Raw genomic sequence first — 16,671 nt, forward strand, 5'->3', positions numbered from 1 at the left:
GAGGTTGTAAACTTGTAATTTTACAATGCAGGTTTCATGCAGCACAGCACGACAGCAAACATTTGTCTGAGGGAAATCAGCCACTCACCAGTTTGGCTATTTTTCCGTAATCAATCCATCTGACTGTAGCAAAGTTTGTTGATTCGGCACAGTTGAATCCATGATTGAAACCGGCGTGATACCCGTATGGGAAAGTGATCATAAATTCACCAGCTTCTTGTGTAACCTGCAGGGAAGAATCAAAAAAGCAAGATGGCTTGTGAAAAGAAAAAAAAAAATGTATAACAGAGACATCAAAGATGGAAGAGAGAGAATGCAGGAAATATGACCTGCTTGGAAATAAGAACCAGCACGGTGCTGTCGCTGCTAGGGAGTAAATCAGCAACAAATAAAAATATGGTCCTGATAAGTAAACATTCTTCCTATTGCAGCCTAGGCCACATTGTAGGTCACTCTTTTGTTGTAAAACTAACAGTATCTTTTTTTATAGAAACAATCATGAAAAAGACAAGTGTAACTGCATAATGTGGACACTGACATATAACATAAAACACTTTACAATTATATTTCAAATGAAATGTAGTGTGAATGCAAAATTCAATATTAAGTTTAAAAATTCAGCTAAATAAAATATTTTAGCAACATGTGGATTAAGCTAAATTTTTACATAACAGCCAACCAAAACAAGAACGTAATACAATTGTTCTGTGCCAGACAGAAAGTGGTCCATTGCTGGGAAATTTAAGATACAGATTTATAATGTAAGCTTTTCATACTTGCATATGTATTCCTATAGCTTATGAAAAAATGGCTCCCTGGACAGATTTAATACTAAGACCCATTAAGAGCTTGCATGTTCATTCCTTTATCACATAGCTCACAGCAACAGGTAAACGTGTTGCCTAATTTGAAAAATTACTTTTTTTTTCTATTGACTTATCTTCCCTTTGTACTGTCATACAGCTGGACAAAGTCTACAACATATATGAAATGCTGTCAGCCAACATCAGACTCTTTGACTTCAAGTAGGATCTCTTAGCTATTCACAGCACAAGTGGCATTGCGGTTGGAAATCAATGTTTGCAGCAATTGCGGTTTCCAGAATTTGTAAAAACCAAGTGGATTATCTATGTAACTGGTTTATCTACCTCAAACTAGAGCGGTATTGTGAGCGATGAACATTTTATGTAAGGTCTAAAGCAGAGCTTCCCAACCACGGCCCTCAAGGCACACCAACAGTCCAGGTTTTAAGGATAGCCATACTCAGTACTGCAGTTATTTTGATTTGAACATCTGTGTTCAAGCATGGATAACACTAAAATCTGGACTGCTAGTGTGCCTTAAGGACCGAGGTTGGGAAACACTGGTCTAAACACTTGTGTGTGATCTGGACTAATACGCAAGTTGTGCTTTGTTTAATACTAATCTCGTCTCCATTTACTAATAAATTAGGAGTATGATGTATGTTAGGGTGGGTTCTGCTGGTGATACAAGTTCCTTATATTGGTGTAAAGAAAAAGTAATTTGATACTGGATTAAGGGCCTGATTCAGAGACGGACGCTCTGAACGAGCGCTCGCTCTGAATCAGGGCGTTTTTTTTGTGGTTTTTTTTTGGTCAGCCTCCTGGCCGCTCACATAGCTGTGGGTGACCACCCACAGCTATTGCGAGCGGCCAGGTTGATGGTCGCGATGGTCAAGACTATCACGACCATCAGGCTTGCGACGAGACCCTTGTGGTAATATAGCCGGAAGCTCTCCCACTGACATCACTGGTGATGTTAGTGGGGCCGCCCACAAATGGCAGGCGGTCCTTCGGGAATGCCTCCGTTTGGACAGCCACCCCCCCTGCCCGCCTACCAAACGGGGCGAGCTGTCAATCACCATCGACAGCTCCCCCCCTTTGGTGCGAGACCCGGAGCGACGGAGCACCCGTCGCTAGCCAGGTCTCGCGCATGCGCACGACGGAGCCGGCTCCGTCGTGCACATGCCCAGTGGGCAAACATCGACCCGGTTGCGAGTGCTCATAGCTTGCGACCGGGTCTGAATCAGGGCCTAAGTTCCTACTTCTTTGCAAATAACAATTCGATATTACAAATAATAAATTAATGCATGAAAAATATGTAATTAAATAGAAGACATGAGTGCAATTATTTAAATACTTGCAATAATTGTGATCAACTCAAATGCATAAGATAATTGTTGTATTATTATATAGAAGTATTATTGCTGAATGCAAATAAACTGCTGTTGGGTTTAGCAATGAATTATTGCAAATTCTACTTTTTTTTTTTTATTTCATTTTATTTCAGAAAGGAACTTTGGAAAATGACACAAAAAATGGTATACTTTCTTCAACAGTGTCACAATTAACATTGTATAATCAAAAAAGATTTATATATATATATATATATATATATATATATATATATACGGTATAAACACACACACACATATACATACATACATACATAATCAAGACCAACAGCATTTCTCAAAGAGTGAGCGAAACATAGTAATATCAGAGATTGGAATCAAAATCAATAGGCGCGGCCGGCGCATCCCCCAAGAACTAAGGAACCGCCGTTTGCATATTACTTTGTGCATCTCCCAATAACAATCTGGTTTCATACCAACTTGTGGAGTGAAAACATTTATGTCATTGGTTTTTAAGGTCCCCTGATAAAGAATCAATGAACCCCTCCCAGATGTGGAAAAAAATTTCAGTACGCTCTTCCTTGTGTAGTGAGGCCTCTAACCAGTCCATGTGGAACACATGGAACATCTTCGTCTTGAACAACTGCATGGATGGGGTTTCCCTGTGAATCCACTGGTGCAATATACTCTTACGGGCTACTGCGGATATTATAAGCATCAGCCTCTTACTTCCTTGCACCATTTTGGTTGTAGGGGGTATATATCCCAGAACTGCCCATTCTGCTGAAAGAGGCAAATCACTAAGGAGGTAAATCATTGCAAATCTTCCAACCTGTTTCCAAAAATAATTTAGAAGTGGGCAATCCCACATACTGTACAATGCATGAATGTGGCATCTGGGCCCTTGCATTTAGGGCAAACCCCAGAATCAGAGATCCCAATTAAAAGTCTATGATGTAGGGAAAGATATCCATTATGAAATATGTTGTAAAACATTTCCCTGTACATTGAAGATAATGTTCGTATGGAATAATTAAAGGTTTTCAAAAGAATGTCCATTGTAACAGTAGGAAAAATCTGTGTCCAAGAAAAGGTTCCTGCCTTTGATTTTGTGAGATACAGAGGGTTATGCTATTTGGTAGAATGTGGATACGGCTTTCCTGTCAGACAACTGTTTAGTTAATGTAATATCGAGAGGGTTGGACCAATCCTCTGCAGAGAGGCGTCTTGCAATCAAGCTAGCGTAATGCTGAGCTTGATACATAGCTAGAGCATGTGATTTGTATCTGAAGAGGTGAATGAGATGTGTTATCTACTAGTGGTTTAACCTGGGATATGCCTTTAGAACACCAGGAAAGGAAAGGTTGCGCTGCTTGGCCATTTTGGAATTTGGGGTTGGCTATGGAAAAAATAGCGAGTGATGACTATTGAGACCCATTTTATTTCTAGTATTGTGCCAAACGATCCAATAAGACATCAGGAGTGGATTCTGAGATTCTAAGGGAGTTATTTCTTGACGATAATTGTGTAAGAAGGACAAGAGATGGTGATGTGGTAAGAAGGATTGGTCAATATCAGAAATTGTGTAATGATCCGTACCATGAATCCAGTCTCGGATGTAGCAGAGAACACCTGCCTGGTTATATAATTTTAAGTTTGGAAGTTTTATCCCCCCATTGGCTATAGGCTGTAATTTGATTAAACTTATGCATGGTCTCTTATTCTGCCAGATAAATTTTCTAAATGTGGTATTTATTAATTTTTCATCCGCTACAGACTCGGTATTGCATTTTTCATCCGCTAACAGTATCGGAAGCATCTGAAGTGGATAAAGGAGTTTTGGTAATGTAATCATTCTTAATATATGTACCCGTCCTAGATGGGATAACATTAAATGCTGCCATTTCCCCAATTCCCCCAGTGCTTCTTTAATTATCTTTTGTATATTTAAACTATATAAATTATGTATATATTTGGGAAGGGAAATTCTGAGATATTTCATGGAATTGGAGGTTCATTTGATCCTATAATCTGCACACCGGGGCAGGGGGGGGGTGACCCTGGGAGCCCAGCAACACACCTTGTGATTTATCATGATTAATGATAAAACCAGAGATCTGACCATAATCTTCCAAAATATGTAATACAGAGGGTAAAGTGGTTTCTGGATGTGAAATATATAATAAAAGGTCATCCGCTAAAGCTACGATCTTTGTTTCGAAGGAACCTAATTTAATACCTGGAAAAGTTGGCTGTAATCGCAGAAGTCTTGAGAGGGTCCAGGGCTATATTGAATAGGAGGGAAGACAAGGGGCAACCCTGCCTCGTACCTCATGCAATGAGGATCGGGGCCCTTTTCACCATAAATTATCAATGAAGTGGATGGCGAAGATACCTAAAGAATTGGGAGAAATCACTTCTGAAGGCCCTGATTTCAAACACCCACAGCAAATGTACCCAGAAAACAGTGTCAAAGGCTTTATCAGCATCTAAGCTGAGAAGCATGGTTGGGATGTTATTTGTATCATTAGCTTCTGAGATAATCACACCCAGGGCGGTTCGGACTCCCTTCACTGTATATGTACCGTGGGTAAATCCCAGTTGATGTGAAGTCAGAAAATCTGGCAAAATAGACTGGAGGTGATTTGCCATTATTTTTGATAATATTTTGAAATCCTGATTAAGCAAAGTTATGGGGCGGTAAGAAGATACAAGTTCAGGGTCCCTGTCTGTTTTCGGAAGCAGGATAGTATGGGATTCATTAAAGCTAGGGAAAGGAATATGATCTCTATGAATCTTTTTATATAGTGAGGTAAGGATGGGGACTATGTAGGGTTTCAGAAGTTTTCTCCAGTAAAACCATCTGGTCCTGGTGATTTGTTGTTGGGGAGTTTAGAAATAACCAAAGATACCTCATTCTCTTCTATATCCTCATTGAGAATCTCCCTCTGGGCAGAGGAAAAGTTTGGGCAACCGTGCTTCCTCCAATAGCAGACTGTGAAGGAGAGTGTTGGATGAGGGAGCTGAATATAGATTTGTGTAATAGGAGTGAAATCTAGAGAGGACGTCCACTACAGAATGAACTGTAAAATTGGACAAGGGATCACGAAGTGTTGTGATGTGATCTTTAGGTCTCTGCGCCCTGGTCATATTCACCAATAAACGTCCGGCTTTGTTACCCCAGCTATAGTACCTATTTGTAGTGAATTTAACCTGCAGTTGTGCATTAGCAAAAAGAAAGTTTTCGAGAAGTTGACACTTGTCTGTAGTCGAGAAGATTAGGGTCCGAGGGGTCAGATATATAGACTTGATAAGCTGATGATACTGACTGGTAAAGCGAATCATACTTCTTCTGATACTCCCGTCTCCTCTGTGCCTGATAAGCGATGATATGACCTCTAAGAACGGCTTTAGAGGTCACCCAAAAAAAGGGCAGGGTCCTCCCAATGTTCTAAATTATCATCATTGAATTCCTGTCATTTATTTTTATTTTTAAAACATTGAGCAAAATGATCAGAGCTGCTCAATGAAGTCGGGAATCACCAGAATCTAGTAGAAATGGCAGGATTCCTGGTAGTAAAACAAACAGATATAGGGGCGTGATCAGATATAAGGATATGTATATCAACTGAGAACCGTTGACAGCACAGGACCAGAGAGCAGAAAGCAGTCTATTCTTGAAGAAGTACGGTGTACGTAAGAGTGAAACATGTAAGTTCTATCGGATGGGTTAAGAACCCTCCAAACATCGTGAAGATTATGGACATTTTGAAGTAAGTGCATTCCGGCATCTCCCAGGGTAGACTGAGAAGAGGACACTCCGGATCTATCTAAATGATAATCCGCCACGCTATTTAAATCTCCACCTACTATTACATTTTGGGTGGTACGTTGCAATAACAGGTTAGATATGGAGTTGAAATATTGAGTGTTAGGAGTGATGGGGTCGTAAAGGTTTAGAAGTGTGTATAAGGTGCCTCGTATAAGCACCTCAAGTAAAATAAATCGGCCTTCCCCATCCAATACAGAGTCCACTATTGAATATTGTAATCGTTTATGAAATAAAATTGCTACACCACATTTTTTTTTTTAGAAATAAAGGAAGCAGAGATGCATTCCCTGATCCAGCTATCCCTAAGGGTCATGGACTGAGAGGTAGCCCAATGAGTCTCCTGATGTCAGTTTTTTCAGATGAGTACACACCTTTCAACGTTTCATGGGGGAGTTCAATCCGTGTACATTTCACAACGCCACATGGACTGAGTCAGATACACGTCTCAAAGGGTCATTAGAGTTATAAGCAGCCATCAACCCACACCTGTTTTGTTATAGAACACATAAAGCATATTTACCGATGTCACTGAACCCCCATGCCAGCCAGGGGGGGAAACAGATGTCCACTTCAAGATTCCGTGCCGACCACACCCAACAACTCTCTCACAAAAAAAAATATATTAATAGTTTAAATAGCAATGCAATCATATTTTCGTTCCAATCTCTACATTTTCCAACCAATTGAAAATATTACCAACATGACTCTGCACACTGGCAATTGAAATAACAAATAGTACAGCAGTCAAAACAAATGACAAAAACATGAAGAAAAAAAACTTTAGACATTTGTATCTCTCGAATATGCTACTGGAAACATCTTCCCTCTTCACCCTTTTTTTTCATCCATGAGAACCAGAGGGGCGGTCGTCAGGTGACAATAGAGTGGAGACAAATTGTCTCGCTGATCATAAAAAGATGAACCTTCCCCTTGATTGTGATTTTAAGTTTAGCAGGGAAGAGTAAAGAGAATTGATGGTGGTTTTCAAATAATATTTTACATATTGGTGAAAATTCCCTACGTTTCTGTGAAACCGCCGCCGAAAAGTCCTGAAATATCAAGATCTTCCGACCGTATCTTCATAAACAAGGTAATTTTACGGTACATCTGTAATACCAATTCTTTATCTCTAAAATTTAAATATCTAGCAATGACTGGCCTGGGACGACTGTCTGATGAGTCTCTTTCAGAGCCTAACCTGTGAGCCCGTTCAATAATCATAGAGTTGTCAGAATTGGAGAGACCTAATGCACGATTTAAGTCTGTTTGTAAGTATTGTGTCAAGGCACGACCCGTAATGGATTCGGGGATTCCGATAAATCTTAAATTATTTCGCCGACTCCCGTTCTCCATGTCGTCAATTTTATCTAGCAAGGATTTAATAGTGACCTCGTGATTGTCAGATGAGGATTGAAGTGATACAATGGTATCCTCATTATCACTTGTTCTTTGTTCTAAGCAGGGCCGGCCCTAGCCCAAATTTTTTGGTAAGCGCGTATTTTTTTGGCGCCCCCCTATGCAGTGCCCCTGTTACAGTGCCCTCAGTAGTGGTCCCCCCAGTGCAGTGCCCCTTGTGCTCCCAGTAGTAAGCCCCTTATATAGTGCCTCAGTAGTACTCCCCCCCCCCCGATGCAGTGCCACCAGTAGTGGTACCCCCCTATGCAGTGCCCATTATATAGTGCCCCCAGTAGTGGTCCCTCCCCCCTTGTAGTGCCCCCAGTAGTATTCCTCCCTGTAGTGTCATAAGTAGTATTCACCCCCTAGTAATCCCCCCTTGTAGTGCCCCCAGTAGTAGTCCCCCCTTGTAGTGCCCCCAGTAGTACTCTCCCCCGTAGTGCTCTCAGTAGTCCCCCCTTGTAGTGCCCCCAGTAGTATTCCCCCCCTTGTAGTGCCCCCAGTAGTATTCCCCCCTTGTAGTGTCCCCAGTAGTATTGCCCCCTTGTAGTGCCCCCAGTAGTATTCCTCCCCTTGTAGTGCCCCCAGTAGTATCCCCCCTGTAGTGCCCCCTGTAGTCCCCCCCCTTGTAGTGCCCCCTGTAGTCCCCCCCCTTGTAGTGCCCCCTGTAGTCCCCCCCCTTGTAGTGCCCCCTGTAGTCCCCCCCCTTGTAGTGCCCCCAGTAGTATTCCCCCCTTGTAGTGCCCCCAGTAGTATGCCCCCTCTTGTAGTGCCCCCAGTAGTATTCCCCCCAGTAGTATTCCCCCTCTTGTAGTGCCCCCAGTAGTATTCCCCCTCTTGTAGTGCCCCCAGTAGTATTCCCCTCCGTAGTGCTCCCAGTAGTCCCCCCCCTTGTAGTGCCCCCAGTAGTATTCCCCCCTTGTAGTGCCCCCAGTAGTATTCCCCCCCCCTTGTATTCCCCCCTTGTAGTGCCCCCAGTAGTATTCCCCCCCTTGTAGTGCCCCCAGTAGTATTCCCCCCTTGTAGTGCCCCCAGTAGTATTCCCCCCTTGTAGTGCCCCCAGTAGTATTCCCCCTCTTGTAGTGCCCCCAGTAGTATTCCCCCTCTTGTAGTGCCCCCAGTAGTATTCCCCTCCGTAGTGCTCCCAGTAGTCCCCCCCCTTGTAGTGCCCCCAGTAGTATTGCCCCCCTTGTAGTGCCCCCAGTAGTATTCCCCCCCTTGTAGTGCCCCCAGTAGTATTCCCCTCCGTAGTGCTCCCAGTAGTCCCCCCCCTTGTAGTGCCCCCAGTAGTATTGCCCCCCTTGTAGTGCCCCCAGTAGTATTCCCCCCCTTGTAGTGCCCCCAGTAGTATTCCCCCCCTTGTAGTGCCCCCAGTAGTATTCCCCCCCTTGTAGTGCCCCCAGTAGTATTCCCCCCCTTGTAGTGCCCCCAGTAGTATTCCCCCCCTTGTAGTGCCCCCAGTAGTATTCCCCCTCTTGTAGTACTCCCAGTAGTATTCCCCTCCGTAGTGCTCCCAGTAGTCCCCCCCTTGTAGTGCCCCCAGTAGTATTCCCCCCCTTGTATTGCCCCCAGTAGTATTCCCCCCTTGTAGTGCTCCCAGTAGTATTCCCCCCCTTGTAGTGCCCCCAGTAGTATTCCCCCCTTGTAGTGCCCCCAGTAGTATTCCCCCCTTGTAGTGCCCCCAGTAGTATTCCCCCCTTGTAGTGCCCCCAGTAGTATTCCCCCCTTGTAGTGCCCCCAGTAGTATTCCCCACTTGTAGTGCCCCCAGTAGTATTCCCCCTCTTGTAGTGCCCCCAGTAGTATTCCCCCTCTTGTAGTGCCCCCAGTAGTAGTCCCCCCCCCTTGTAGTGCCCCCAGTAGTATTCCCCCCTTGTAGTGCCCCCAGTAGTATTCCCCCTCTTGTAGTGCCCCCAGTAGTATTCCCCCTCTTGTAGTGCCCCCAGTAGTATTCCCCCTCTTGTAGTGCCCCCAGTAGTATTCCCCTCCGTAGTGCTCCCAGTAGTCCCCCCCTTGTAGTGCCCCCAGTAGTATTCCCCCTCTTGTAGTGCTCCCAGTAGTCCCCCCCCTTGTAGTGCCCCCAGTAGTATTGCCCCCTTGTAGTGCCCCCAGTAGTATTCCCCCCCCTTGTAGTGCCCCCAGTAGTATTCCCCCCCTTGTAGTGCCCCCAGTAGTATTCCCCCCCTTGTAGTACCCCCAGTAGTATTCCCCCCCTTGTAGTACCCCCAGTAGTATTCCTCCCTGTAGTGCTCCCAGTAGTCGTGCCCCCAGTAGTATTCCCCCCCGTAGTGCTCCCAGTAGTCCTCCCCCTTGTAGTGCCCCCAGTAGTATTCCCCCCCTTGTAGTGCCCCCAGGAGTATTCCCCCCCTTGTAGTACCCCCAGTAGTATTCCCCCCCTTGTAGTACCCCCAGTAGTATTCCTCCCTGTAGTGCTCCCAGTAGTCGTGCCCCCAGTAGTATTCCCCCCCGTAGTGCTCCCAGTAGTCCTCCCCCTTGTAGTGTCCCCAGTAGTATTCCCCCCCTGTAGTGCTCCCAGTAGTCCCCCCCTGTAGTGCTCCCAGTAGTCCCCCCCTTGTAGTGCCCCCAGTAGTAATCCACCTCCCCCCGCAGTAGAGACATAATTTAAAAAAAACACTTACCTGACACCTGCTCCTGCTCCCGCCGCCGAGATCAGTTCCTCCGTCCGCCACTTTGCATTATGGGAGTGACGCGTCACTCTCATTACCCACTGCGGGAGCCGGAAGATGTCCGGCTCCGGCAGTGGGAGCAGCAGCCGATGAGAGTCTGTCAGACTCTCATCAGCTGCTAAAGCAAACACACAGCTGCCGGCTCCGGCGGCTGTGTGATTGTGCTGTGTAGCGCTGACCGAACTCCGTCCGGTCAGCGCTACACACGCGGTGCAGCTGTGTCACAGAGACACAGTCTGCACCGCGGCCCGCAAGGTACGCAGCTGAGGCGCCCTTCACTATGTGGCGCCTTACGCAGCTGCGTACCATGCGTAACGGGAGAACCGGCCCTGGTTCTAAGGTTACTATTCTTTTAGGGTTAGACTCCAACTGAGATACCACAGAGGATAAAGTGTTACCAAACTCCTGAAACTGTTGTTCCATAATTGGTTTGATTACTAAAAGCATTTCCTGAGCTGCTGCTGTAGCAGACGGAGCAGCTATAGGGGTAGGAAGAGTCTGTGCTTGAGGTTCAGAGAGAGAGAGAGAGAGAGAGAGAGAGAGACGGAGAGGCTGGCGGAGAATCCGAGCCACCAGAAGAACAAGGAGAGGCATTAGGCTTAGTATGAGTCGTCTTAGGCGCATTAGGATGGCCTTTTACCATGTTCCTATCTGGGCGTGGGTCAAGATATTTATACTTAACCGGCTCACTCAATAAAAATAATGCTATCACATGACTATAATGTAAGAAGTAAACAATACTGAAAGTGGCAACGCTCTTACATGTTAAGCAACTCAAAAACATATGGCGATCTGATTATAGCCAATAGCCATACATAACTTTTGAATAAAAAAAAAATATATCACTAAGCAGATATAGAAATGAATAAATGAAGAATGGCAAATCTTGTGCAATATGTATAGTGTACAGTTTTACTAAGAAACAAATAGCTAAGCCGTTTAGTTGACATACGTGCCTAGCACTCCTTTTTTACAGAGCTAATTTCCAGCGATTAGTATTCACCGGGAGCTGGTCCGTACGTAGAACCTCACCGGCAATTATCCCTTGTTGAAAAAATAAAATTTTAGAGCACAGAAATTGCAGAAAATATATTCCGCTTTCTAGCAAGTCAGGAGCTCCGTTAAAATGCGTCCTCCTAAGAAGACACGCCCACTGGAAATCACAATCAATGTTTACACAAAAAATTAAATTTTTAAGGGATTCAAAAATAACAAGGACAGATATCGGTCATTAATAGTGTAAAATAATCAGACACGTGAATTCTGATAAACTGTCCATAATATTGGATAAGAGGGCAATCAATGTTTCAAAATGGCCTTAGTACATTCAATTACAGATAAAGCTATAGTTGGGTATAATCACAACAACCACCACTAGGTGGAAACAGAACCCAGAAAATATTTGCAATGGTACAATATAGAAAATGAACAGTGTTATAGAGCACCTGCAATTTTAAGAATATGTGTATTCATAAATTAAGTATAATATGTCTTTGAGGACACTGTATGCTAATCCTCGCAATACTGCACAAAATGTCCCTTCCGAAACTCCACAACCGCTCTCATAAAGTCACAGTTTAAACTGGATTTGCCAAGAAGATCTGTGATACCATGAAAATATTTAAAGTTGGCAGCAAACAAGAGAATAAGCAGGGGAAAAAGGAAGGGTCAGGTAAGACTTGGTATGGGATAGGAGGGATCAAGGGGAACGGAACACACAGAAGGGAGGTAGGTAAAAAGAATAGGGCAAATTAAAGAGCTTACCAAGAGGTTATTAAGTAGGAAAATAGACAAAACAAGGTTAGCACCTGGGGAAGGTATGTAGCTTAGCAAGGCCCCTCATCATTCGGGAGCAAATCATAGGCCAGGGTCAGGAAGCAGCTTAAAATTCTAGATCTGTTTTTCTTTCAAGTGGGGTTAGCAATTCACCTTTTTGGAAGCTGCTGCTGCTGTCAACTACATTTCTTACTATTGCCAATTATTTGACCTGACCTTTATATATATATTTTTATGTGCTCGGTTTGTTATGTTTTGGTCTGCCATCCATGGCGCCTTATCTGCCTCATTTGTCAGGGAGCACTAACAGTACATGGTTTCCATATTTCCTAGTTGGTGAACAGACTTAAGCTGGCCACACATCTAAAGATTATCTGTCCAAACAGCCAACTAGTTGATTGGCTGGAATGAAAATCTGGTAAGGTATGAAAGCAAATGACAATCAGCAATTTGCTCCCAAATGCCAGAAAATGGACAAAAACTGTTGTTTGAAGAAATTGTTTAGATAAAACATTTAACAAACTTGTCTGATGACCATTTTCATCTGTTTTCTGGCATTTAGAAGCAAATTTCTGATCATTTACTGTCATACGTTACCAGATTTTAATTCCAACCAATCAACTAGTTGGCTGGTTGGACAGATAATCTTTAGATGTGTGGCCAGCTTTATTCATTACTGGCTGACACATTTTAAAAGATTCACAGGTGGAGCTAATTATTTCACTTTTGATTCTGTGAAGAGACCTGGAAAACATGTACTGTTAGTGCTCCCTGAGGAATGTTTGGAAAACACTGCTGTAAGCTTTTGGGTTGTGACATATTATAGTATGGTTATGCAGCTGCTCACTACTGTAAAACTGAACAAATGTAACTGACTGGAAGGAATAAAGTCCATACATCATTAACTGTGAGTTTAATCTCTAGGTTAATGGAAGAATCACAGATATTAGATTAAGTGATAGCAACAGGGAAAAAATACCATGAGGTAAATATCAATGAAACGAACCTGATGACTAAGAAATAAAAATTATTCTCCATACAGCTTGCCTGGCTGTGCATAGCAAGACTAAGCTATAGTAGAACAGCCCACTGTTGATGACAGGGTGTGAAGGAACACTGCCTAACACACTGAAATTCTCTAGCTAGAAAGGCTGGTATCCGTATGTCCCTGGTTCCTGTATCGCTGTTGTCAATTTTTTCTTCATCAAAGTTGATCGTAATTGATCTAAAAGCTGACAATCTTTACTTTATTTTTTATTTGGTTGTAATAAAAAATTAGGAGTCAAAACCATCTTTCTGCACTTAAAGGTGATTTTTTTTTTTTTGCCTAAAAGGTCTGCTCTGACATCACAAGACAGGTGAGCTAACACTTTTACAATCCATGTGGACAGAGTGTGAATATTAATCTGTGGCGATCAAAGCGAGCCACTGTGCCCAAAGCATAGTGTGCCCGCAAGGATGCACTTTGAGCCCCATGTTCTGAACCTTGCTCCTCCCCCTGTTGACCCGGGTCACGTGGTTGGGACATCAGATGTCCTGCAGTCCACTTTATTTTAGACCTAACCCTCCTTGTATGTCTAACTTGCTTCAATTAAATAACTTTAATGAGCATGTTGTGATTCAAGAATCTATGGGTGTGTTGCCTTGCTCTTTAATTAATTTGCACATGATAAAAATAATTTTTATTTTTATTGGATTTTTGTATTTTTTTTTGCAAATAAAAAAGAAGGGGTACAGAAAAAACAGGAATGGGAAAAAAAACATGGGGGGGTACAGGAAAATATCATTCCAGAAAAATAAAACATTGCATTAAACCAAAAAACAAATCAAAATCAGTGTATGACATACACAAATAGTATAGGACATGCCTCAACTGCAATAGACAAACCAAAATACAGAACACATCAAAACCTTATCAGTTATCAGTTTGTCTTTATTGGAAGGCATGGATCCACCATGATGAATTCATGCCAGCTGGACCACTTTATCATTGGTGAGTTAGCAGAAGAAGAATATTGGCAGTTCAAAGTTTCCATCAGGAAACTATAATTTATTTTGGACTTTATCAAAGAAAGGGGGAAGGTTTATCCTGCTTCCAGAACTGAGCAATGGCTGCCCTATAAGCAATAAGTACATGATCTATAAAATACATATGATTAACTGGGACATCATCCTGGAATATATGTAAAAGAGCAGTGGAGGGGGACAAAGTCCGGTAACCTTCAGGATCAAATCCTCTACTTCCAGCCAAAGGGGGCGTATAGCAGGACAATTCCAGAAAATATGGAAGATCTCACCAATTTGACCACATGTACACCAACATAAACTACATTGGGAAGGCCAAATTTTGTGTAATCTATCTGGGGTCAAATAAATGCGATAGAGTAATTTCATATACATTTCAATATGTGAAGTACATCAACATTTTAAATATAGAAAAGAATAGTTGGGACCATACATGCGGATCTAGACATATATTTAGGTGGTGTGGTAACTTATCTGGTTCTTCCGTTGTACGTATTAGAGAGTACCAAATAGATATACCTCTTTTGCGGGAGATTGAAGCTATACGTGAAAAAACATGGGGAGGAATCATACCAGTCGAGCCTACCAAGTGTGGAAAGGATCGAATTCAGTGCCTGACTTGAAGGAATTTATAGAATTCTCTAGAGGGGATGGAGAAGCTAGCTTGTAATTGGGCGAAGGAAAGGAGGGTATTATTTATAAAGAGGTCACTGAGGGTACGTATACCATTGAGGTGCCAGGAGAATAAATTTAGATTTGGGATTAAATATAAAAAGCCCTGAATAGAAAGGTGAGAGATGGCAGGTTAAATTGTAGAAGGGTAGACAGACCATTCCACGCTTTGAGGAGAAGCTAGTGTCGCCCGGATATAGATTTTAAAGAGACTCTATAGCTGGATGGAATCCAGAGTAAGACTCAGAGGGAGAATTTGCCTAGCATATCACTTTCCAGCCTAACCCAAGGTTTAGGGTTAAGAACATATGACCAATCACTAAGCTGATCGACCAAGCATGCACCTTGATAGCGTGCTAGATTGGGGTAAGCCAAGCCCCCTGACGATCTAGACATCATTAGATATTTCTTAGCAATCCTGGCTCTCTTATTATTCCAAATATATTTATTCAGCACTACATAAAATCTAATTAACCATGAGGGAGGGAGGTCCTGGGAATTGACATAAATAAGTACATGAGTTTAGGAAGACGAGTCATCTTGACGGCCGCCATTCTGCCCATCCAGGATACCTAATGATCCATCCAATCTTTTGTGAAGGCACTAAAGTGATTCAACAGTGGGCCATAATTATAATCAAGAATAGTGTCTTCTTTAACTGACAAAGAGATACCCAGATAACAGAGAGACAGTGATTGCCAGTTATAATTATAACAACATTTAAGGGAATACAGGAGCTGAGGTGGAACATTTATTGCTAATACTTCCGTTTAGATGCGTTTAATTTACAATATGAGGCCGCAGAATAATCATGAAGCAACTTTTGTAAATTTGGAAGAGAGTTTTCCGGATGTGTTACATACAGAAGGATGTCGTCCGCAAAAAGGCAATATAATCTCTTTTAATGCTCTATGGAGCGTCTCCTGTCTGATTTACTCTAGATCAGAGGTTCCCAAACTTGGTCCACAAGGCACCCTAACATTCCAGGATGAACAATGTACACATATTGAAATACAGCCATGGCCAAAAGTTTTGAGAATGACACAAGTATTGGTGTTCACAAAGTTTGCTGCTTCAGTGTTGTTAGACCTTTTTGTCAGATGTTACTATGGTATACTGAAGTAAAATTACAAGCATTTCATAAGTGTCAAAGGCTTATATTAACAATTACATTAAGTTTATGCAAAGAGTCAATATTTGAAGTGTTAACCATTCTTTTTCAAGACCTCTGCAATTCACCCTGGCATGCTGTCAATCAACTTCTGGGCCACATACTGACTGATGGTCGCCCATTCTTGCCTAATCAATGCTTCGGCCATGCTGCCGAAAGCTCTGAAACTCAGGGCACCACTGGGAAATCACCTGGCGGGCTAGTCTGGCCCTGGATGGAGCAGTGCATGACCACTATGCTGGAGCAACATAAAAGTGGTGGGTGCTTCACTATAATAGGTTAATATATTGAGTAAGTAATTCTGCAATTTTGTTAGCCACCAGATGGCCGGCAATCAGTGAAGTTCACTATTACCTGATTCAGGTGGGGAGTATCAGAAGCCCTGTTATTATTTTCTCTCTCTATTTCGTCAATTATTCAGGAACAGCAAAGTGAATGTTGCTAATATGATGCAGACAGTGGTACATGCATACAGTCTGCAGGGCTATACAGTACAGGTGGAAAAAAAGTGCTGTGTGCAAAGTACCTACTCGCTGATTTCAACACTATAGGAAGAGTCTTCTACAAGGTTGTCTAAGATAGTGCAGATGAGCAGATCTGCACACTGTAATGTCCTGCAGGGAAGCAATACTGAGCACTGGCATAAGTGTTCAGCTCCAGTTTTGCCCATGGATATAGAGACACTGAGCAGTAGTGAGACCCACAAGCATCCCAAGGCATTGCAATGAGCAAGTGAAGCCACAGATAGACCATGGTGAGGAAGAAGAACATCCGCCAGATGATCCAGAACATTGAACATAGAACTCTTGCGTGCAGGGGCGACCAAAGAAGCTGCCATGTAGAGAAGGACAACAAGCAGAAAGTCAACATGGAGGAGGTTAGAAGCCATTATTAGTCTAGAAGTACAAAAATGGAGACAGCAACTTACGTAGGCTTACGTAGGGTTTGCGCCTACTGTAA

General features: G+C 43.0%; 1 protein-coding gene across 1 annotated transcript in view; it reads right to left on the bottom strand.

Moving 5' to 3' along the window:
- The window catches only part of LOC148523863 (lysine-specific demethylase 4C-like), a 378,114-nt gene extending 373,307 nt beyond the window's left edge, over positions 1 to 4,807 (bottom strand). Inside the window, exons 1-2 of the mRNA XM_088472582.1 lie at positions 4,613 to 4,807; positions 89 to 226 (exon numbers count right to left, since the gene is read on the bottom strand). Of these exons, the coding sequence (XP_088328708.1) occupies positions 89 to 226; positions 4,613 to 4,807 (333 nt within the window). The remainder of the gene's footprint in view (positions 1 to 88; positions 227 to 4,612) is intronic.
- Between the last annotated feature and the right edge of the window lie 11,864 nt (positions 4,808 to 16,671).

This window comes from Taudactylus pleione, unplaced genomic scaffold (assembly GCF_031769625.1).
Source record: "Taudactylus pleione unplaced genomic scaffold, aTauple2 ptg000127l, whole genome shotgun sequence".
In the NCBI taxonomy this organism is placed as follows: domain Eukaryota; kingdom Metazoa; phylum Chordata; class Amphibia; order Anura; family Myobatrachidae; genus Taudactylus; species Taudactylus pleione.